This window comes from Hyalella azteca, unplaced genomic scaffold (assembly GCF_000764305.2).
Source record: "Hyalella azteca isolate HAZT.00-mixed unplaced genomic scaffold, Hazt_2.0.2 contig12615, whole genome shotgun sequence".
NCBI lineage: Eukaryota > Metazoa > Arthropoda > Malacostraca > Amphipoda > Hyalellidae > Hyalella > Hyalella azteca.
The window spans coordinates 11,805-35,976 of record NW_025942568.1 but is presented as its reverse complement, the minus strand read 5'-3'; the positions used below and the strand labels follow the sequence as shown (position 1 = coordinate 35,976).

Below are 24,172 nucleotides of genomic sequence, written 5' to 3'. Positions count from 1 at the left end.
AGATAACGATGTTGGTAACGCGGAGACGATACTGATGCATAAAAATACACATTTTCAATTTCAGTTTGAATTAACGATCAAGCTTCATAATGGGCAGCGTGTAAGTTTCAAGTGAAATACATTATTAATGAGTTAATCGGTAAGAATCGATATCGCTGCGTTAAACAACGTGTACATGAAGTTGAACTTAAACAGAAGATATCTCAGAAGTTGATGGAATTTTGCCGCCTCAATAGTTACAATATAAAGGAACATGATACGATCAAGAAATATTACGGATTTGAACAGAAAGTTGTGAACACAATGAATAATATTATTTCTGAACACAACCGCATAGGGAGCAAGAGTAAAGCCGTATGTGAAGACGGAGCTAGATAACTGGAGAGAAACAACGCTCACAATGCGCTTGATAAATCAATTTCAAAGTTAAAAACCTCTTGTTTCCTATTACGTATTTTCCAAGTGATTTCCTTGGATCGTTCATCATACAGTCTTTTCAAGAACTACACGCATAAGAAATTATCAGCATGACAGCCAGAATAAATTCAATCATTTACAGTTTCAGTGGAGCAACAGGTCCTTCATTTCAATATTATTTCATCAGTTTAGATTAGAGTGAGATAGAGAACATTCGCAGCATGTTCTTTCTGAAGAGTGAATCACTGAAGAACTTGTGAATCGTTTGCCCGAACTTGGACAACGACTCACCAAAAAATAGTTTGAATAGAATTTAAAGAAATTTGATAACATAAAATTTCGTCACGCTCAACCTGCAATAAATCTTTCAGTGACAATTATAATGTAAGTAATATTAGGTTCATTATAAAAATCCAGAATGATTGTATCCTCATTGTAGGAAGAGAAGACAGCGAGGAGTGCACTGAAGAGGGGTTGGGTGTCGAGGTTGATTCAAGGTGGCGAGGAGAGCTCTATTTAAGAGTCAACGACCTTAGGCCGTGTCACTGACCGCACGCAGCCCCTGATCACTCTTGTGATGATTATTGACATAAGAAAGAACAGTCATTTTGTGCTGGAATAGGCATCAGCACACGAGCAAAATCGACGAATTCGCTCGCATATTATTTGATGCTATTGATTTGAATAAGACCATGTTTGATAGATCTATAACTAGGAATGATCATCATTCTTGCTTACAGTTAACCTATGTTAACAGTTAAAATTTTTTTTGTTAAAGCATATACTGTAGGTATAAAGATTTGAATTACTTTTTCCAGTTGACTTAATCGTCTTTTATTGTGAACAAATGTCTCATGTATTGCAGGTCAGAAATGTTGTTCGATCATCGTTAACCAATATTACAGGACTATAGTCGACGGAGCATAGGCGAAAAAGTTATGAAATTAGAGTATAAAATCTGATAGAACACAAAAATCACCAATACCTGCAAAGTGGCCTTTCAACACTCAACAGCATCTGTGCTATTGAGAAAGAAATCCTATAATGCAGAAATATAACAGTCGTAAAAACAGTAAATCATAAAAGCAGATTGGTAACTAAATTCAAACCTAAAATATTTTTGGCCAAAGAAGGTGCACTGAAAGCAAACATTGAACCCAACACGCAAAAAAAAAAAATCCATAAAGAGAAAAACATGAATCCATCTGCACCAATTTAAACTGGTGTGACTTGCACGTGTTTCGAAACAGCACCCGGAGAACAACAAAATAGAATCCTGATTTCATCGGGCTTTTTCTTAGCTTTCAAAATGGAATAGCACAATCGAGGAAGAGTAAAGAAAAAGTACTCCTATTGAGTTGCAAGTCGTTGCTGCCTGATGGGAAGAATGCGTTCTTGCATTCCCCGATAAGATATACCATGCACACCCCGACAGTCAGAGAAGCGGGTGATATCGTGTACACGAACCAGAGTTATAATTGGCAATGTAACCGGCAACGAATTTACCATTCTGACTTTCGTGATAGCTGTACTCTTAACGCACTCTAAATAAACGAAGGTCAAAGCGCTGCTCTAATACTCTAGTATGATGTAAATTTCTTATTTTCGCAAACACAGACAGCTTAATGCATAAATATACAAACATGGGCTTAAACAAACAATGATTATTGAGGGATGAAACGCTTAACAAGAATATAAAGATCAATACAAGGATTGTAGGAAATAATTCTATGCAAGTTTCATTCCCAGAAATCTTCAATCAAACAAGCAAATCAATTGCAAGTTTTTTTTAAGTCATGAGGATAATGATAAACTAGAGAGAAGAGCGCAACTATCACAAACACAGGACAAGTTTCCGAACAAACCTTAGAAATCGAGTACGGCACCAATAGTCAAAATTCAAACTTTCTTTAAACAAATATCAAACAACGAACTTCATTGCAGTCAGAACCAGTCAACCAGAAGAGACAGTGTATTCTAAAATATTTTGAACAGAGCATAAATAATCTACGAATTTATGGTAATTGTTATAGTTATATTATTGACCTTACCTTAGAGTGAGGGTAGCTGCTGTGAAGAGCATCACACTCTGATCCTGTAAGAGAAAACTTTTTTCATTCGTGGTATAATTGTTTATTTGATCATTCCTAAATAATACAATAATGTCCCAAGTGTCAGCATCATATACACACAATATAATAAGACGTTCCACGACAAAGAATTTGTTTTGCCACGGAACGAAAAATGTCCCTTCTACAACAACCGGTCGTGTCTTAAAGAAATTAATCAAAATACGTGGAAATTGGCAGCATGTAAAACGATGACTGTTGAATATGAGTTCCGCAAATCTGGCGCCGTGCTATTAAAAACAGTTTTGATAGCATGGGCTAAGGGAAGTAATTTCATCATAGATATTACTTACCGAGGACATTACGAATGTTTAGCTAGTATCCTAATTATTGCCCTTCGTCTAGGTACTAAAACTTTTCAGGTATCGACACGGAAAGGTCGATAACACTAAGAAAATTCGCTGCATTTAATAGAGCGAAAATGTGAAATTTATAGAAAAATTATTACACTTACTTTACTTCTATGCTTATTGTGAAGCTGACACCACGATAAAGGCGCTTAGCTTCCAGATAATTTCAACAGCATTTATTAAACTAGTAAATTGTGTGTATGTGATCAACTTTAAAAACTAACCTTATGAAAAGTCCTGCCGCTTGACTGGACTCATCGAAACTAAGACCCCAGACATTTCAGACAATCTGAATTGATTAAGCGAAATGCCATCACCAAGCCCAGACGATTTGAACATTCAGTCCCCTAGTTAACCAACACTATATATTCAGCCATTTATGTTAAATAAATCACTTGTGAGCTCCCCTTCATCTCTCTTATCCCATACATTACCTGGAGATTTAATGTGTAAAGACGAACTGAGGTTTCTTGCCAAGCGCAAGGCTTGGTTGGCGGCCTTCCAAGGGACTTCTTCCAATGGCCAGCGCCAGTGTGTATAATTTATGGTATTGCTGACCCAAACCTCGGCTAAAATACACTAGGAGATCGCGATCATGCTCCTTAGCGCGCAATACCGACACTCTGGAATTAACATTATTCTCGGTCGCAACAGCTTTGGTTGCAGAAATAATTCCCATCCTCTAATGAACATAATGAGAACATTTTCGTGAAAGAAACGTTTAAAGTTGAAGTCTGTTGTGATGCTGGTGACTAGGGAAGACCGATCTTTATCACCATAATAACATGAATGAAATCTAGTCGGTTCGATCACTCGGGAAAACGAGCAAGGTCGGAGGACGACTTCGTCGTCCTCCGTCTCCAAGTCGTCTCTAGGCAGGTCCATGGTACATTAGCATATAAGGTTGAGTCACGAGAAGTTCCGTCTTTCAGTTCAGCTTTCCTGTTACGTCACGTAGATCAAGAAACGTAAACAAACCAGTCATTCCCATGACGGATTGGTTGACTGGTTTGATCGCATTTCGGTGATTGGTTAATGCCCGTAACGTCACTAAGATCAGTGACGTCACAGGCGAACAACGAACTACATCCGCAAAAATGGGCTTCTGATGGGTCAACCTTATACTAGTTCAAATATGGGCAGGTCACCCTGCCTTCGGAGCCCGGATGTAGCGTTGGACGTGTTCCGTATATTTGTCCTCTTTTGGGCCAGCTGATGGAAGATGCTCTTGCTTGTCATTTGTTGAATGTAGTTTCCCACAGCTGGACAATCCGGGATCTTTTTCAGAAACTTATCCAGTTGTCTCTCGAAAGTCGCAAAGGTAAACTCCCCTCCTCTCAGCACCTTTTGTAAGGCGTTAAACAGCCTTGGTCCTACTACAGACAGTGATCCTTCACGAAGAGTCTGTACTCTGACCGCGGCACGGTCATTGAATGAGGGATTCCTGCACTGCACAGTCTCCCCCCTCCTTTCTTTGTAAAACGTCACTATTTTTTTCGTTGTAATACGTCACTATTTCACTCTTCAACATACAGCAGCAGCCTGCAGCACGGCGCACAGCAGCACGGCGCACAGCAGCACCCAGCACAGCAGCAAGCAGCACGACTTAAGATTAATGCACGTTAGTGTAGAGGTCGTTCCTCCCCCAGATCACCTCGCACGTACAACATTGCGACTCCAGCAGCCTCTCTTACTCATGTCTGATGCGTGTCTTGCCACTTATCCTGCTGCCAGACACGAGTCTTAACCCTGCCACTTATCCTGCTGCCAGACACGAGTCTTAACCCTGCCACTTATCCTGCTGCCAGGCACGCGTCTTAACCCTTTAACCCCGCCAATTATCTTGCATCTATTGGCATCGCAGTATCTATTCAGTTACACATTCCATACGAAACTAATGCTTAGCTTGAATTACATATTAATGCTAACATAGGTACAGTTAAATAAATAATAATATTGACATTTTGTAAACAATGATGTATTAAAATTTTGTTACTCTAGTTAGCAATGAATGGTAATTAGAGAACGATTTTGAACTAAATATTTTGCATGCTTTTAGTTCTACTTAATAAATCTAAAACTTTTGTTCTTGTGATCCTTCTGAAGCCTTAGTTGCAATTATGTATACTAAATTCTAGCACGTTACTAGCATCAAGTCAAATTTTAATCCACTGTGAAAGCTTTCTCTTTCACAAGAGACCCGGATCACATTTTTTGGTCAAGAATAATGCTATGAACTTTTCTAACCTGGATTAGGCTAGCTCAGAAACGGCAATGAAGCCTGGAGCCTCACACATCGCAGTGTTTCAGTAATTACAGTCTTATTAATTATGCACTTATCATTGATGAAACTTTTTAGATTAGAACACTCATGGATTCAAATAGGTTTAAAAAATATCTATTCATAGTTAGGTATAGAACTATAGATAAAGCAGTTATAAATAAAGGCTCAACATAATTCAAAACGTTTTTAAATGTAAGAACAGCATTACATGTGCTTGTTAATAAGGTTAGCAGTGAGTAAAATGAGCATCTAGCTAGTGGCTTGCGCAGTCAACAAAGACTAGTGTCGAGGACACAAATACCAATTATTCAAGGGAGCCACGGTCCTAATATATATACTGCCCTTCAACCTTCACAGTTAATTTAAAAATGAGTGCAAGAAAAGTGGTCACATCAGCAGACTTATATTGCCTGGATTACAGGACAACAGGTCACTAGAGACCCCTTGTTAAGAAATGGGATTTACAAAGATGAGAAATTGCAGCCAGCATGGCTCATATTGCCAATATCATCAATATATTTCATGGAAATTCTTGTTTCACACAGAAAATTTTCCATGAGTCAACCATGCTGCTACTCATCATGACTACCGGTATGAGAAAATAAAGGCATTACATCATGAATGTTTCATAATCCCCTCTATTTATGAAGAATTGAGCTTCTGTGATTTAGCTAAGCTACAGAAAATATCAGAAGATTTGGCCAACCCATATGGGCTAATAATATTCCACAATTAATTATATATAATGTTCATTATTATACTTATTTAGTTATTTCTTGAATCACATAATTTATTTTATTTTAGTAATTTAGCTTTTCCAAACAAGTAAAAATGGGAAAAATTTTCAGGGATCTCTTTTGGCTTTGTAGATAATTGTTAGTTAGATGAGTGGAGACAATAAGCACCAGCTTTGTGAGCAAGAGAAAAATGATTCAACTGATAACTTAAGTCTTGCATATTAAATGCTTGCACACGAACATACCTGTTATCATAGCTCCTAGCTAAAGCAGAAACATCTTCCTGAATGATACCGGTAACAATTTTCAAAAACACAAGTTTTTATAAAATTGCTTTAAAATCCACCCAATTTCTCATGTGTTACAAAATTGAAAGCTTTTTGGGAAAATTTTTATTTAAATCCATTGTAGTGGGGTGCTCAGAGTAAGCTGCAGGATTTGCTGTGTCAGGACCACACCACAAGCATCTATAAAATGTGCAAAGCAGAACTCATAAACTAAATACCAAGTTGTATTTGCCCAATGGAAGCTTTCAAGTTTACAGATTTATGTATATATATTCAAGGTCTCTGAGAAGCCAATTCAATGCCTTATGTACCTATTGCATGCAACTCACTTTGAAGAAATTTAACCCCACTGTTCTATCATATTGAACTGATTTAATCAAGAGGATGAATAAAATTTTTATTACTTCAATGCATTATGATTTTAATTTTGTTCAGAAGATATATGCAACTAAACCTTTTTTTTATACCTCAGCTGGTATTTTTGGATTGGGCTGAAGACCTATCTGATCAATAATGCAAATATTAACTACAACTCTCAGAATTTCCCATGACCAACAACATTAGTATCGTCAACTGGGGTGAATTTGGCCACCGGGGTGACTTCGGCCAACATTTATGATTTTGTTTTGCGGCCATCTGTTTCTGTTGTAGTTGTGATATGTGATTGGAACAAAATGGTATCCAATGTAGTTTTTTCTTATCTATCGATTGGACACTGTTTTGTTTCATTAATTTTATATCCTGCTTGACTAACACAATCTGAATGCCACAGTAGGTACTCTAAAGAAAAAAAAAGTGCAAACTTCAAAATTTTGAGATATGAAAAGAATTTTGGAATCAGATTTATTTCACTTATTTTGGTACTATCTTGCATAATGATTATTTCAATGGCTATATGTTTTTTACCAAATGCAATAAATATGCTAGAAAAATCAGCTGGCCAAAGTCACCCCATAGTATATATATGGGCTAAATGGGGTAACTTCAGCCAGCCAATAAATGTTTAGAATAATAGATTTTTCTTCTTTTTCAGACAATATGCACAGCTATAAGCGTAAATTAGATTCTGTGCCATATAGGATATATTATGTGGAGTCGTTTAAGAAAGCATTGCAATTGATAAAAGATGGTGTTAGGCTGTTAGCTTAAGAGAAGCTGCTAATATTTGTGTCCCTCGTTCACCTTTGAGCGACCGATGTGCTGGCCGTAATGCGAAAATTTTTTAGGACATTCTACTCTTTCACCTAGGGAGGTTAAAAATTACCTTGACAAACAGGGTCGCACTTTACGTAAGTTCAAGGGTTGCACCTCTATCAAGCATCATCAGTTTTTTGAAGAATGCTCGAGATCCCATGGGGACTAGATTTTTTCAAACTTTCACATCCAGCTGCCATTTAAATTAACAGAAAGCAGCCTTAATGAAGCATATGATTCGCATATGTGAGTTTTATCTTTGAGTTACAATTTTTATAATACACAGTGGCATTGATTATCATTTTTTAAAACACCCTACATGGCTGATGTCACCCCGCTAATGGGTGAATTCGGCCATGAATTCATTTTACTACGTTTTTACTGTGTTGTAACACATGTGGCCAAAGTCACCCCATCATGGGGTGACATCGCCCAACCAGCTAATTAAAAAAAAAAAAAATTATTTTTTGATAAGAGTGACATCATTTAGACATGACATATTTAAAGAAGAACCTTTCAGTAATATATTTACAAATTTACAATCACCAGCAACGCTTCATTCTTATTTTGTAGGAATTTGATCAGCAGAAACTAGTGTAATTTGGCCAAAGTCACCCCAGTTGATGGTACCTATTCCAAAAATAGCAAATTTACCTTTTATATGGCCAATTATGAATGATTGTTATAGTAGCACTTTAAGGTTGATGGAGAAGATGGATAATGTACCTATTCCAAAAATAGCAAATTTACCTTTTATATGGCCAATTATGAATGATTGTTACAGTAGCACTTTAAGGTTTATGAAGAAGATGGATAACAATTAATACCAAAGGCTGGTATTAATTATGAACCTAAATGACACTGTACAGATAGAGAGCAAAATCTCAAGATATCCCAACAATCCAGGGCCAACACACAGTATCAAAATTTATTAAAAAAAAATCTTGATGAGCCAGTTACTTTTCAAGTAGGTACTCTTTAGAAATATCTGAGAGGCTATGGTAGTTTTGGTAACAAATTATCAATATCACAAGAAGGTTTAAGGGAACCAATTCTGAGATAAGATGCACACAAGATTGAAATTTTTCTATCATTATTGAAACGTGGTGGCACCAAAGTGACATATTTTCAGTAGATTTGGGATCTTGTGGTAGGTACAATCTTGCACTTTGGCAAGCAATTAGACAGGTGATATTTTATTTATCAGGAATCTAACAGCTTCAAAAATCATGGAAAAGCTATAGCATTAATCGGCCCAAAAGGCAGAAATATGTTGCCTGGCAATGCAAAGGTCAAACTCTGAATAGTGGGATATGTTGTTGATTAACTAGGTACTTAGTAGAGATTAAACTTGCATGTCCACATAATGGCACATATACATCAATTCCATCCTATTGTGATGGTTGATGGCAAATTTGAAAAGATGAAAATATGTTAACTTGAAAAGCGTAAATGTAACTAGCACAGGCATGCAAAAAAACTACTCTCGTTGATTTTTGGAGCCATGAGTTTAGCCAAATTGCATTGACTTTGGTTTTCTAGCCATAAATCCATTTCTGATGACAATAAAGTCATTATTCCAACAGTGTATGCTTCAAATAATAAATTTTACCATAAACCTTCAAAACTAACATTCTATTTCACTCTAGAATTTAGAAGCAATTTAGTAGGATATTACATTATAAAAATTGTTATCAATTTTGTTGTTAAGGATTTATCCTAGTATCATTACTACTGGCTACATGATGGCAACTGTGAGAACATCAACAAAAAATTTTTGGTTAGGAGTAGGTACTTTTTTGGAACTAAATTTAACTTAGTGAAAAGAATAGCTTGAGAATTTTTTTAGAACATGTTTGCCAGCCAGCCAACAATTATTGATCAGGCAAGAATAAACAATTTTTGAGCTGCAATATTTCCAATTAACTGAAATCATGCAACTTAGGTGACACCAAAATTGCATAATTTTATTATTCTGGGAATTATTATTAACAAACAGGGTTAATAATAATACAGGGTTAATAATAATTGGTGCCTTGATATTTTAGCAAAATATAGGAGTTTTCCAAATTCCAATCATGATCTGGCTTCATATATAGTAAATTAGAAAATCTGGCAGAATCTTCCCACGAATGAAACAAAAACACCAGTGTTGCAGACAATTTTACCCATTTCTGTGGCCCCTGCCATTTAGCATCAATTAGAGCTTTCCTGCTATTTTTGGATCAGCAAGATTCCCACCAGATTAATTAGTTTTTATCTAATGTTAACAGGAGTGAACCATCAGGGAGTAAGATTTCAAATGCATAAAAATTATAAAAATGTTTTTGACTACAATTATTGGAAATCACCCAGACAACAATCATTTTTACAAGTAGTTTTGGAAAATTTTGGCCAATATTCCAGACTAGGCTTATTAGTGTTGAGTTCACGAGTTGATAGGGCACCAATTTGTAATGTGGTGCAGAATTTTCCTAAAACTGTAGGTAAGAAAGATTCTAAAAATTCTGCCACTACATATGGTTAAAGTGCAATGATTGCCATGAACACATGCTCATTACAACTGCTGCAAGCAAAATACAAGCAAGCAAAACAAGATGGAGTTACACGCAATGGTGGCATTGTTGATTGCTTGATTCAAATCTCTAGTGCCATAGTGTCAAAGCAGAGACTTTTATAGACTCTGTCTAAAATTCATTTTAGAGAACTTTAGTTTAAGGAGACCAGTAAAGTTTCATATACATCAGCATTATCATGCAAAAGAAATTGGTTTAAATCTTGAGTAGACAAAGAAATTAAAATAAACTTACTGTAAAAATCTGTGGTTTGTCACTATGGTTCGTGATTGATGGATGTCAATTTGTCAATTGAAGGGGAGCATGTAGGTCCAAAATCAACAGTGTTGGCTTTTCCAGTTTTTAGTCTCATCTTAAAGCTGACATTCTGAGCTATCCAATGGTACCATTACCTTCTCTGTACGTTGATTTATGCTTTCACTAGAGATTCCGCAAGGGGGAGAGGTGGGTGGGGGTCTTTAAGAAATAAGACTGGAAAAAATTCGCTGCCCAGCCTATAGAGTTTCTACTCGGAGTGAAGCTCAGTCACCCTCCTGTCACTGAACGGGGGAGGTGTACATGTAGTTGCTCCCACCATCCTTGACTGGTACAAGCTCCAGTAACATTTAATTTCAAATCCTTGCTACATTGAGTGGCAATTCAGGTGCGTGAGGGGATACATTGTTGTTCCCGTATTTATCTGGGTGCGTGGCTGTAATAAAGAAAGGTTCGGTAATAAATACGCCTGGAAACGTGCAACAAATTATTGATTATTGTATTGTTATCGGGAGCTGAGCTTCCCTAAAAATTTCAGAGTGCTAGCTAGTGGGAAAGTTGGTGAAATATCGATTGCAAGATTTGATCATCACAGACACGAAAGCGAGCTAAGAAAAACGTGGTAAAAAAGTGGCCTCAAACTTGCTAGACTTTCTCTTTACGCATTGAATGATACATGTCTCGATGTTGTAGAATGCGATTTGCAATAGTTATAAACTTTTTTAGAGTACCCCCTGGCCCCTGCCCCTTTATTGCCGTTTTCTATGAATTTCACATTTTCTTTCATTTTTTCCGAAAAATTCACATGAACAAAATAGTCGTCATTTTTGATTATACATATGATGATATGTGTACCAAGTTTGGAGATGATCCTTCCATATATATTGAAAATAGATTTTGACTTAAACATTCCCCTTAAGGTCAAGATGGCTGATGGAGATAGGAGAGCTTGAAAAGATGCCAATATCTCAAGCTAAAAGGCCTAACTTTTATTAAATAGGCTGTTTATTAATTTTTTAATATAGGCTATAAGAGCCAAAAATAGCCATTTTCATCATTTCTACAGAAGAAATTAGAAAAAGGTATAGGATAATATAGGATGAATAAGATAGTATGAATACTTATTGAATAGTACAAGCATGGAAAACTTCCAACCTTAGGGCTGCAACTCAGCAACTAGAGCTTTCCAACCATTTCCGGAACTGAGAGATTTCTGCCAGAGGAATTAGGCCTACCTCCTATTACAGGCTGGAATTCTAAGAATGGAAGTTCACTTATAAAAAAGCTTTCCACCCAAGGTGAAAAGCTTTCCTTGGATACAGACTAAGCCATACAGTGCTCTGCCAGCCTGCCAGGAGACTGACTAAGTGACTATAGCCTANACCTGTCTCTTATACACATCTAGATGTGTATAAGAGACAGGCCTAATACTGTAATCACTTAGGTACGGTAAGGTACCTATAAAAATACAAGAATATTAGTGGCCCAGTGGGATACTAAATTTTAAATAAATATTTCAAACGACCCCCAATGCCAATAAAAAACTAATGTAAATAGAATGACAGCACACTGCAATGACTGCATTGCAGTTGGTGATTTAGTGCAACACCAAACACGAGGCTGACGAGGGGACGTTAGCATCAAATTTGTTTCGGCAGCTTAACTAAGTAAACTTACCTCATATATTCTGCATAAAAAACGTATAATCACCTTGAAATTTACAAACAAGCGTTTTTTTAAATACAGATAGAAACGACGAACGAACAGACAATGATTAAATATGAAAATGACAACGCATCAAGCCTGATCAAGGAAACAGCAACATCACCTAACCTCCTCACTCACTCGTCAGTGGTAAACTGACGTTCGAAATTCGAATGAACTGTTTTGGAAGCTTGGAGCATCTTTTATGAGAAAATACGGACAGCGCTTTTACAGAACGCTTTCAAGCACCCGTTACACATTATGATTCGTATTGCGTTTACAATTGAATTTAAATTTTTTTCAATTCAAGTCATGAGGTAAAAGTATTAGATTAGGTATAAAAATAACTCAATACATAAAAAATAAGCTAAATAACATCAACGTTGAACATAAGGCTTGGCCTGTAGCCAATTCTAGATTTTACAGAATATTTTTCACAGCTAGCTTTGTCTTGCACCCGTAACCCCCTGCTGGAATCTTACTATTTCTTAGCATAATCGTCTCGGGTGCGCAAGAATACGGACTTAATTATAAACAATCCTTAGGAAGTTAAAAAACGCAAAAGGATTGTCTGTCGAGATAATCCTCATCTCAAGTTTAACACAAGAACAGGGTGGCCCAGTGGTTACAGTTCAGAGTACCTTGATTGGAGCAGAGAGGTGCGGGTTCGATCCCAGCTCTGTGCGCCAGTTTCTGGTCAGAATCGGCAAGGAGGCCCGGGCGGTAAAGCAAATCAGAAGTGGGACAGTGAGAACGAGTTCAAGACCCAACAAGCAGTGCAAGTTCTGCGATGTTAAGAATCGGCAACAGGCCTAATAAATGCTGAAGCCGCTATAACAATATTTTGGCTAAGATCATTTATATCAAATTGGCATGGTTCAATTATATTAGCATAACACTTTTCCTTGGTAATGGACAAAAGATCTGTAGTTTTCCATTTTAGCTTTTGATCACTTGAAACAATTCCCTATTCAAACACCCCATTTTAATAAAATTGGCGCGTCATCAGCAGTAAGTTTAAAATGCTGTTTTCTGAATAATTGACATTGTACGCCAGCCTTTTCAATGATAGGTAAAGAATGCCATGTGCAGTAAAGGCAGCTAGGATTTCATCAGTTAGAAAACATTTGGACGCGAAACGCGCAATAAAAATTCTCACAACTAGAAGAGGCAACAAGGGTAAATAATCGGTTAAATTTAACGGTTCTTTATTATATTATTGAAATATTTGGGTAAAAATCATGTGAATCTTTCTATCTTATTACGAAAAGGATTCAGTGCATGGATTTAAGTCTTCATTGTATACTGTAATAAGTCATCACAAACATTACACAAATAAAACCAACTCACTAATTAAAACGTCAGCACACAAACTGTAGGATCGAGTAAACACGACGGAAAAAAACAAGTGTTCTTGACTTAATTCGTCAATCGTTTTGTTCTCATTACGAGTTTCTGCTTACACTTATTCACGAACCTACTCATCAAACACAGGAGACGATTTTAGCTGACATTTTGATAGGCCCACAAAGGATACGCCCGAACAAAGAAACTATTTTTCAGAATCGGCTGGTGTAAAATATTCAAAGGACATTAATAAAATAACAGAATGATTACGTAATAAAAATGAATGGTAACTTGAAAAAAAAAATCCAACCAAAATTCAGATCAATCAATTACAAACTGCAACCAATAAATTTAACTAAAAATATGTCATAAATCATATTAATCATACTTTCACCAAAAACAAAATTAATTTTCTTTGTAGACCAGCTCACTTATCATTGCAAAATTCGCGATTAAAAGTATATAAAACCTTTGTTACATTTATATTAAATGCCTAAATTTCAATCCGATTGACTTGCAAAACATTAATTTTTAAAGCAAAGGTAAAAACAAAGTGAGAAGGCAATGGGGCAGAGGCAAATTCTTCAAAACCATAAAAAACTTTAAATAAAAAATTGACACTTTACAGAATCTAAAAGATGAAAATAATCAATCAGATATCACAATAAAAATTATAAATAAATTTTTGAACGACTTCAAATTTCTAAATAGCAAATAAAACTAAAAATTGAGCAAAAGAATTACTTTTTACACGGAAAATTTGTTTTGTCTACGTGTTTTTCCGGCGTTTAAACAATGCTATATTCTCTAATAAAGTATAATTGTTGAATTCACAGTAGACGTCAGTTAGGTAGGGTATGTAGAAAGCCCGGAACAATGCCGGAGACCTGCGAAAAACATGTATTACACAGTTGATAAAAATGCGAATATAAATGTTTTAATTTTAAAATAACCATTTACTACGCAACTGAGATGAAACATAAAAATGAGACAACATAAAGAAATACAAGGACTTAGATGACAAGAGTACAAATAATTTGTATTTGACATTTTTTATGACATCCATAGTCACTTTAGCTTTTAGAATTTAAGATTAAAAATCTACGGTCGCATATAGGAAGATACGAACTTTATTTTATGAATGTATCGTTCACATGGAGCTCAATCTACCAGAATCCTTGGAACGTTCAAGCAGAATAATTCACGAATATACCCACAATGAATGGAAGTAGAAAATTACAATGTTATTCATTTACTCAAGATATTAAGAGAATGAAAGCAAACTAAAGGTAATAATTGTTGTTGCTGCAAATACCAACCTTAACTTGTCAAGGAAAGGCACTGCAGTGACGGTAGACCAGGTTTTGGTCTGCGTGCTATAGCGTGGCTCTTCATGGCTGAATTCTGGCGTGTCTTGGTCAATCAAATAATGACACGACTCGGCATTTACCTGGAAATAAATAATCGCTAATTTATTGATCCATTCAGAAGAATTGAATATGGAGGAAGTACAGACGAATTTCATTCAACACGAGTTCTACGTTTAGCATCAACTACGAAGGATTGTATATGAAGAAAGAACAAGCGAAATGGGACAAGACAAAAAAAAAATTCAAAGAGAAAAGGACTTTTCATAGTGCCGTGAATAGCTAATCAACAATTTATAGAACATTTAACACGAGTCCATCTATCAAAAAGTTTAGCAATGAGAATGGTTCACTTAGTAAATTGAACAAAGAACAAGCAGGGCAATTCAGAAATGGAGATGCTGACATATCGGTCAGTTTCTTCCAGGTTTAGGTCATTGAAGTTGCTCCTCTCTATAGCAGTGGCGTTCTCCGTTTGCAGGAAATGCTGTGGAAGCTGTCCCTTGAAGGAGGATTTTATAAAGTGCAATTCCCACCTGAAAATAACGGGAAATTGTTCTTAATATTGCAATAGTATGTATATTAGGACGAGAATGGCAATAATTGCTTAAAATATCTAATGAATATTTGTAGAAGAACCTGCCCTGCCCTTTGAAACTATATGGTCAAATGATGAATCAAAATACTCGTCGCAGATACTACATTATCTTCATCTCTCATGGAGATTATTTTCTCATTTTATTACGTAAATAATCAAGTAAACATGTTAATTTGAAATCATAATCAATATTTTCTATTCCGAGTCACACGCCAGGGGTCGCTAAAACCTGTTCGGCGTTTATCCACAATAGCACAAGTATATTCTTATTTTCATGACTACACCAGCCTCCTAGGTAATGCGTATATATTGATAAGGAGTTACTCACTGACCTGTCATTGGGCAAGAAGAACGAAGACGGGAAACGGTGCCACTCTTTGCCCAAACAAAGTCTGGTTACGGCCCTCGAGGGCTGGGCAGGCAGCCTTTGCAGCTCCAAGAAAATGTCAAGCGGAGCGTGGTAGCCTGCACAACGGCGGCGAAAAATTAATACGCAGAACTTTATGCAATCTAATCGTGAAGAATTTTCACAACGGCCAAATTAAATTAGAGCTGTGGGCAACAGTGCCAAAATTATTTAATAATGACTATTGCAATCAAATCGCAACCAAATATTATCAGGTCATATAGATAAATTACTCCAAGCTAGAATCGGCAATGAAAATCAATTCAATTAATACCAAAGTTTAGAATACTAAATTCAAGGAGATTAATGACTAGGACAAATTTAGCTTATAGACGAGTAGAGAGACTCAAACAACTTCGAGGACCAGGAGAACCTCATTTAAAAAGGACATCACAAAATAGTACTTAGTCGTACCATAAGTCAGCTAAATATCTAACTTTCAAAAAAGTCAAGAAGTATCATTGCTAAAAAAAGTCGAATTTTAGGTAAAATGTTAGCATGGCTTATAGACATGACCGGGGAATGCGTCAATGTATTGAGAATGAATAACGTGGGGAAGAATGTTAGACGACCATATTCAGATAAAAATAAAAAAAATACGATTCCCATCTATAGGTGAAGGGTAAGCCGTAACTCACTTCTGTATTGTCCCACAGAGCGGCTGAGGCTCACTACTGAAGAGGTCACCAGCAACGACAGCGTCACATACGACGCCAGAGCCGAGCAGTTCTGCAGCGGCAGGCGCTTCAGTAATCTTTCCACGCTCTCTGCAGTGGACAGAAATTTCTAGATTTAGTGGCAAGGAGAGATTTTTAGCGACAAGTTCTTTTTACTTCCCTGATTTAGTTCATTCAATATCTATATATGACGATAATGCTGTATCCAGAAAAGTTTACTGGTTTCCTCATTGCACTCGAAAGGGACGAGACACGAAAAAAGTCTCTGCTTCGCCACAGCACACGGCAAAGACATCAGGGTTGCAGATCAGGGTGGAATATCAGGAATGGTAGTTAATATATTCAAGATCGATCGGGTCCTGTTACTTGATTAGTTACAAAATATCAGCTAATATAAAAAAAATAAATTTCAGATCTTCAGATATACCTAGTGTATGAGCACTGGTTATTTATTCATTTATAACCCCTCTTGAGCTTCAACCAGCATGGGAATGTCATCAAGATGAAGTAATATCACCAGCAGTAGCCTCCTTGCTGTGATATGAACTATATTTACCGAGGTCAAATGGTGATCATGATCATTTTTTCCCATAAAATATAAAACCTCTGACAATTTAGTGCATTTATTTTAATTATTGCACTACAGTGATCAATTTCGGCTATATGCTTCATTTTTAATAACTAATTTCAATGCAGTTTTGTATCCTTCACCTCCAGGAAAAAAAATTGATTTGTGGCGTGAATATTTTTAACATTATTCCGATTATATTGCTTGATGACACTAACCTAATGCCATAGCAGCAGCCAGACATATTAAAGGATAGACAGGGAAAAGGAATCGTTCTTCTTTATGAGGTTGCAAGAAGAAAACAGCAAGCCACAAGTACAAGCCTGCCAGGCTCAGCCACTCCGGCGCGTGCGACCGACCATTTGTCATTCCACACATGACACTCAGACACTGAAAAAAATGATTATAAATAAGGTGAGGAAAATAAATATAAATGAAGAACATCTTCATTAGATGATGGACAACTTTCATTCACAAATAAGGTGAATAAAAATTGGAAAACGGGAGAACATCATTGTATAAGAAGATTTATTAAGCAATAAGGCATTAGAAAAAATTGTTTTAATCTAAGGTTAGTCACTACGGTAACAAAGTTAACAATTATCGATTAAAGTTTCACCAAGAGAGGCAGAGCTGCCAGTGCCAGCAGGAATGCCAAATTGAAGTTAAGAAATCCATTGATGACGTAGAAGCTCCAGGGCTCGGTGCCGTAGAGGTCGGGGCCGTGGGCCGTGAATACGTTGTAGAGCACGAGCTGTAGCGGTGCCACCACCAGCCTGCCGTAGTACAGACTGTCCAGCTGCACCATCGGCACCTGAGCACAGCGGCAGAGATATCAAAATAGGAATAGTAATTAATAGTAATAGCGGTGGCAGCTTTGATTATACCATTAGACCTGCCGTAAATTCTGAATTTTCAAAGCTTCTTGCGGGTCTCGAACATTCAACTCACTGCTCCTATTTTGCAGCGCTTAAACTTCCAGACCAGAAATTAGCCACTAGATATGCTTAGGACGCTACGTATGCTTAGGCCGCTAAGTATGCTTAGGCCGCTATTGTATTATTTAAGTAGTTATGCACAGTCACAAGTCCACATAGAGGAGAAGAACGCTGCCATGTTTTAATGACATGTGCAAGGCCGAGGAAAAAAACTTTGGAAATAATTGCGCCTAAATACTTATATTGGCTTCTACAAGAGAACGATTTAAAAAATTGTTGCTATGACGAAGAAACGCCGGTAAGAAAATGTCATAAATTAGGACAAGGCAAAGTTTAGGCCTCGAAAGACACTAAATGATAAGAAAGAACAAATAATCTATAAGTATGTGTGAACCTCTATCACTGAATGCATTTTATTTGGCCAGCAAAATATTTTTAGGATATTTTAAGCTAAGACAAAGAAACTTATGTGCATACATATATTTAACGCAATATCTACTAAATACATAATATAATATAAGAATAATAAAATCGCAAATTATCGTGTTCACAGAACGTGTTTGCAACCTGATAAGGAGGGAAGCATGTGCCTCCACGCACCAGTATTATGACTGCAGACAGGAAGCTCCAGAGTAAGAAAAGTTTCAGCTTTCCTTTGCGCACGACGATATCGTAAGCCACCGGAGCCCTGAAAGAATAAGTTAAATTTTTATTAGAGAAACAGTTAAAAAGTTTTGAAGTTCCATTTATACATCACACCGAGTGCTGCAACAATGTCAGACCTCAAAACACGCGGATTTCTCAGCTGTGCTGAATTAAATATCGATGTAATTCAACTGCCGGATACAAAGAGGTGAAAAGGCAGGCAAAATGTACAGGGGTGGTCAGAACAGAGGCGGAGTAAGGGAGAGAAGTAGAAGCAAATGTAGACCAGTGAAGATCGGGACAAATCAAGATTGCAGAATGGGAGGTAGGGGGTCTGGAGGGTAGATGTTGAATTTTTTACGCGTGTAAGCAGTTTGTCGTGGTGCAGCCAATAGGACGAGAGGATAACCGAGAGAATGAATGGGAGGGAAGGGTGGAGGCGTATGAAGCTTCAAAAGAAAAAACCAAATGCACATGAAAAAATTCACGGCGGGGAGCAGAGCCAAGAATTCTAGGCCCTCAGACCAAAGGTGAAGCACATCCTCCGTAGCCGCTGGTGACGACGGTTGTAATGGAGGAGTCGGCTGAGCTGCTCGATTCAACAATGCTCAGTAGGAACTAATTAGCTGCGCTTCAGACAGAGACCAGGGCACGACAGACAGAGACCAGAACATGACCGACAGAGAACAGGGCATGACCGGCAGAGACAAGGGCATGACAGACAGAGACCAGGGCACGACAGACAGAGACCAGGGCATGACCGACAGAGACCAGGGCATGACCGGCAGAGACAAGGGCACGACAGACAGAGACCAGGGCACGACTGGCAGAGACCAGGGCATGACCGGAAGAACCAAAATTGTTGTGTTGTTGTGGATTGGCGAAATATCGGAAGTTTCGACAGTGAAGTACCATATGTAGGAAAAGCAGACCAGAGACTCCCACAACAGAAAAAATTTTGTGTCCAAGGTTTTTAAAGATGGGCGTCAGCTTACCCTCAAGTCTGCCTCTTCAGGAAAAACTTATTTAGTGACGTAGACAAACTGAATATTGTTTACTTAAATCAAAGTTATCTAAACTGCAGAAAACAAAATGGTTGTGTTGTGGATTGACAAAATATCGACAGTGAAGTATGTAGGAAAAGTGGACCAGGGCTTACTACGACAGGAATAATTTTGTGTCTAAGGTTTTTGAAGCTGAGCGTCTGTTTACCTTTTAAGTCTGCCTCTTCAGGGAAACTTCTGACTCATTAATGATGTAGACAAACTGAATATTGTTTACTTAAATCAAAGTTATCTAAACGAACTTGCAATATATATCCTATTAATATTAGCAAGAGCTAACGTGGTAGAACGGAATGAAAATATTACAAGGCTTTAGTAAAATTAGATGTTGGTGCAGCTCGTCCATCAAAGTCCAATTTTTATCAAATACTTTGGAACTGATTTGTAAACTTAATATCTTATGTAGTAACCATCGACTGATGCTTGGGTAAATCAATTATCTCACTCAGTTATTAATAATAATTACGTACTTATTAAGAACCAAATAAACAAATAAATTAATATTATGTAGATCAATAAAATTACGTGACAAATAATAAATAAGTGATGAGTGAGGCATTGTACACACCATATAATAAAAGCAAATTACCCAAGGACGGCAGCGAACGGCCATCCAAGCAGCGCGGCGACAGCATAGCAGAAGATAGCCAACTTGTGTTGACGCTGAAGCCACGCACCCATGCCACACGCCACAGCCTGCCTGCCACAACACTGACTCTTTACACACCTGCGGCTTTTGCTCGTCATGTCCGACTGTCTGTCTGTCCGTCCGTGACCACGTTTTCGTCGATGAGAAACTGGGCTCTCTGTCACTCACTGCAGTGAGTACTGAGTTATATTTTCTTTAACAACGGCACAAAAATACAATTGTAATATTAGCTATAATGCAACAACTAATGCACCAGTAGCTCTATTTAACTTCATGTAAATTCCAGCATTGAAAATATTACCGGTAGTGATAATAAGAACTCAACCTACTCCTTAGTCTGATATTCATATTATATCATGAAAACAATTACAGATATCCACAGGTTGAGAATTTATGAACAAGATATGGATAGAATCAGGTGTTTTGAAATTATTATCCATATTTATTTTTATTTTCTCTGGACTTTTATCATTGGCAATGTAGGAGTAAACACAAACATAGCAAAAGATGATGGCAGGAAAGCAGTTGAGGCAGCAAACATTCCAGTGCTGAACACCAGGAGGCAGAGAGTGGAGCGGGCAACCCTGGGTCCATATGCCACTAACACCCCCCTGTACAATAAAAAAATATTGCTAGAGACATGAAACGTAAAAAATTCATTTGGACATTTAGTTGTCATATTCCATCAACTAATGAAATAGTTTCTTGACATATTTGTGCAACATGTTACATGCAATGATGCAAATTTGATATCATGATGAAATTGAATAAGATTTGTCTCGCATCATGTAAATACTCACTATTAACATTGAAATCAAGAGGCTACATAAGACAAAAGCTACAATCCATCAAGTAAATAGTTAGATGGATTAAAAAATCCATCATTTTACTAATGACGAGACTGGACAAAACACAATATTTGCATAACTGCAATTCCAATTTGTCATTAACTACAATCTCTGTAACCAACAGATGCAACCAAGCACAGGGATCAAAACTCCTTGAGCAAAATTAATTACCAAAGCAAAACAAAAGAACACGAAAGAAAAATACCTGTTGAACATAGCATAGTTCTAAGTAGAAAGTCATTATCATGAAACAAAAGGAAAATTAAACAACTGGAAAAGATTGAATGGATAAATAGAAATCAAAACATATTGGAAAGCACAGACACTTTGACAAAGTATTAATTTGGGTGGGTTCAAATTGCATGGAAAATCAAGTTAATCATATACCTACTTTAAGTTAAGCAGAATGTTCTCACTTGTAAAAGTAGAGCTCACAGGCTGAGCTGAGCATTGCAAGGAGGCAGCGGACAAAGAAGAACACTAGGACTCGATTAGACTGCAAAAAGAAAAGTTCAACCAGTTGGTGACAAGTTTACACTTCTGGGGCTTCAAACATGACTAAAATGTATTTTGGGACTTTTGAGGGAGCAAACTTCATTATGATATACCTTGAGTCTTTTGTGTGAGCAAACTTCACGAAAATGTAACTTATTAGATCAGCAAATTAAAATGTTAGAGCAAGAAGTGTACAAAAATATATATATTTGCTTCATGAGGTAAACCAAGACTTATGCTCAGTACCTAAGTAATTAGCACACAAGTAGATTTAAGTCTCACAGTGACAATAGCATCATAGAGCCAGGCTGGAGCTGCATGGAGTAGCAAGTAGAAATAAGAGCGCAGTGCATACTGAGGAGCATACTCCCAGGTCTGCATGCCTTTGCCATACAGCACAAAATGCATCTGCAAATAAAATAAAAAATTTTATTTCCAACAATTGACTTATTCATATAATGTGTCAATGTAAACATAGGTAACACTGAACATGAAGTACATAATCCAAAAGATGCTTCTTTACAAAAACCCATTAATGCAGAAAAGAGAACAAGTTTCATTAATTAAACCTTGTTAATACTTGCAGAAATAAATTTTTGGTAACAAATTATGGGCAAGTGTTTCTTCATAAGGTTGGACTGAAAATTGATCTGAAAAATTTCCATGCTTATTCAATAAGAGAAAAATTTGAATTGGAGTGATTCTGGGAGGAAATTTTAGCTAATCATACACTGGAGTGCATCTTAATCTTTTAAAGCCAGGAATCATAAATAGTGGATAGATATGCATCAATAATTGGGAATACTGGTCTTGATGAGAAGTATGATTGCAGAATAATTGTAGCAGTTTGAAAATAAATAAAAAATTATAGCAGCATTTATCTAAAACTAAGTAAATGCAATAAAGTTGTAAAATCACTGCTGTCATTTGAATCTAATTAACTTTTAATCAATTTGTAAAACCTTAGAGAAATAGCAAGAAGAAAAGAATTTCTCATGACCCTAAAATTTGCAAAGATATTCAATAAGACATATGTGATATCATTGACATCCCCAAAAATCTGTAGCAATAATAATTAATATGAAAAAAACTCATCAATAAGATAAGAGTTTCACTAACTGGTTCCCAGTAGTTGAATGTCTCATCACAGTCTGTAATGATGCCCCAGACTGCAGCACAGAGCCGTGCTGAGAGGAGGGCTTTCAGGGCTGTATAGGTGCCAGGACTCCAGTGACCCAAACTCGAGCTCATGCTATCACAACTATAGAAAAATAGAAAATAAAAATTAAAAGCTTTAAAAAACCTAATGGGATAAATCTAGAAATAAATGTAAATTAATTTTATTGTATTTGATCTATAGGCTAGAAAGGTAAAATTTGTTAAGGAAACTTCATAAAATTGCTCAACAAAAAATTGTGTTCAAAGTAAAAATATTTGTTTGACTATAGTGAATAAGTAATAGCTCATCACTTAAGTCTAGATGAACACACTATAGGTATGTTATTTCAATATTCCTGTGCATGGCCTCATGCCATTTTTCTTTTATTCATCTGACTACAGTTAAGTTATGGAATGCTTCATGATAAAAACATACCAAAATGCAAATTTATAGGTACATTTAAAGTATCTATTATCAACAATCACCTGGCTTTGGCTGTTTGAGAATTTATGCCATCAAATTTCTTGCTTGCTGGTTGCTGATGTCCAGCACGATGTCTGCTCTGGTTACTAGGAGCCATTTTCAATCAACTGCACTGCATTTCAATCTCAAAATTATCTACACTTCATCAAAAACTGCCTGTTGGTCAAGATGTTGTAGCTTTTTACATTACAACACACCATGAATCAAAATGAAAAAGACAAAATGTATAGGTATAAATCAGTAAAAGCATCTCATCAGAAATCTTTCTCATTGGCTCAATTTTTTGTAAATATTATTTATTGATAACATGCACCTACTTATGAAGCACTTCTAATCACTCACCATGCAGTTAGAATAGAGGGAATAAAATTTCTAGAATTTTCATCCCATAAAAAATGATCAAAATACTTTTTGACCCATGTTTTGTTGATTGGAGTAACAAGGCTGCATGCCAGGATGCCTATTGCAGTAAACCAGTAATGCCTGGTTCCTACTCATAAGCATGATATGTGTTAGGTGACCATACATGGTCATTTCAAATCCCTGTCCCAAATAATCTGCCATATCCTCTGGTTTGTGTTTCCAGCTAAGTAAGCCTAGATTATCATGCCTCAGGATTGGAATTTTCCTACTTATTAATGAGATCTTGCAGCTCCTAAGTGAAAAATTTTCAGTGAATGAGGAATCTCACAGCCCAATTTAGCACTTATGCCAATAATAATATATGATGTATATATGTACTTCAAGTAGCAGGAAATTTGCAACTCAGAAAATCACATGAAAGCTCTGGTCATGGTTTGAAACTGGTGAGGAAAACATCTATTTACTCTCTGAACTGTGACTTAAATTTTTGAGCCCTGATTTTAAGATTTTGTAAGCCATGATTCCATTTCTTTGAGCCATGATTACCATATCCTGGCAATGGAAAGCCATATATGAGCAGCAAACTCAGTTGCAAAGTCCTGTGCATGTGCTACTTCAAATCTCTATTTTTA

General features: G+C 36.6%; 2 protein-coding genes across 3 annotated transcripts in view; both read right to left on the bottom strand.

Annotated features, from left to right (window-relative positions):
- The window catches only part of LOC108679063, a 46,472-nt gene extending 34,399 nt beyond the window's left edge, over window positions 1-12,073 (bottom strand). For both annotated transcript variants that reach the window (XM_018167578.2, XM_018167583.2), the window contains exons 1-2: window positions 11,907-12,073; window positions 2,469-2,512 (exon numbers count right to left, since the gene is read on the bottom strand). The gene's annotated coding sequence lies outside the window, so the exon portion shown is untranslated. The remainder of the gene's footprint in view (window positions 1-2,468; window positions 2,513-11,906) is intronic.
- Window positions 12,074-13,973: 1,900 nt separating this feature from the next.
- On the bottom strand, window positions 13,974-23,391 carry LOC108679057 (alpha-1,2-mannosyltransferase ALG9). The gene is made up of 14 exons (XM_018167567.2): window positions 23,180-23,391; window positions 22,655-22,796; window positions 21,818-21,943; window positions 21,457-21,536; window positions 20,690-20,803; window positions 20,133-20,243; window positions 18,435-18,522; window positions 17,516-17,710; window positions 17,115-17,286; window positions 16,290-16,418; window positions 15,578-15,710; window positions 15,054-15,183; window positions 14,600-14,730; window positions 13,974-14,167 (listed from the first exon to the last, which is right to left on the bottom strand). Exons 1-14 carry the CDS (start codon window positions 23,272-23,274, stop codon window positions 14,050-14,052), a joined length of 1,764 nt encoding a protein of 587 aa, XP_018023056.1. The 5' UTR covers window positions 23,275-23,391; the 3' UTR covers window positions 13,974-14,049.
- Between the last annotated feature and the right edge of the window lie 781 nt (window positions 23,392-24,172).

Bases quoted from the DNA above. Each gene is read 5' to 3' on its own strand.
- LOC108679057 (XM_018167567.2), bottom strand. From the start codon at position 23,274: ATGGCTCCTAGTAACCAGAGCAGACATCGTGCTGGACATCAGCAACCA. The intron at 22,797-23,179 runs GTGATTGTTGAT...ATTTTTCTATAG, and splicing joins TCTCAAACAGCCAAAGCCAG to TTGTGATAGCATGAGCTCGA. The intron at 21,537-21,817 runs GTGAGACTTAAA...TTCTTTTTGCAG, and splicing joins TCTATGATGCTATTGTCACT to TCTAATCGAGTCCTAGTGTT.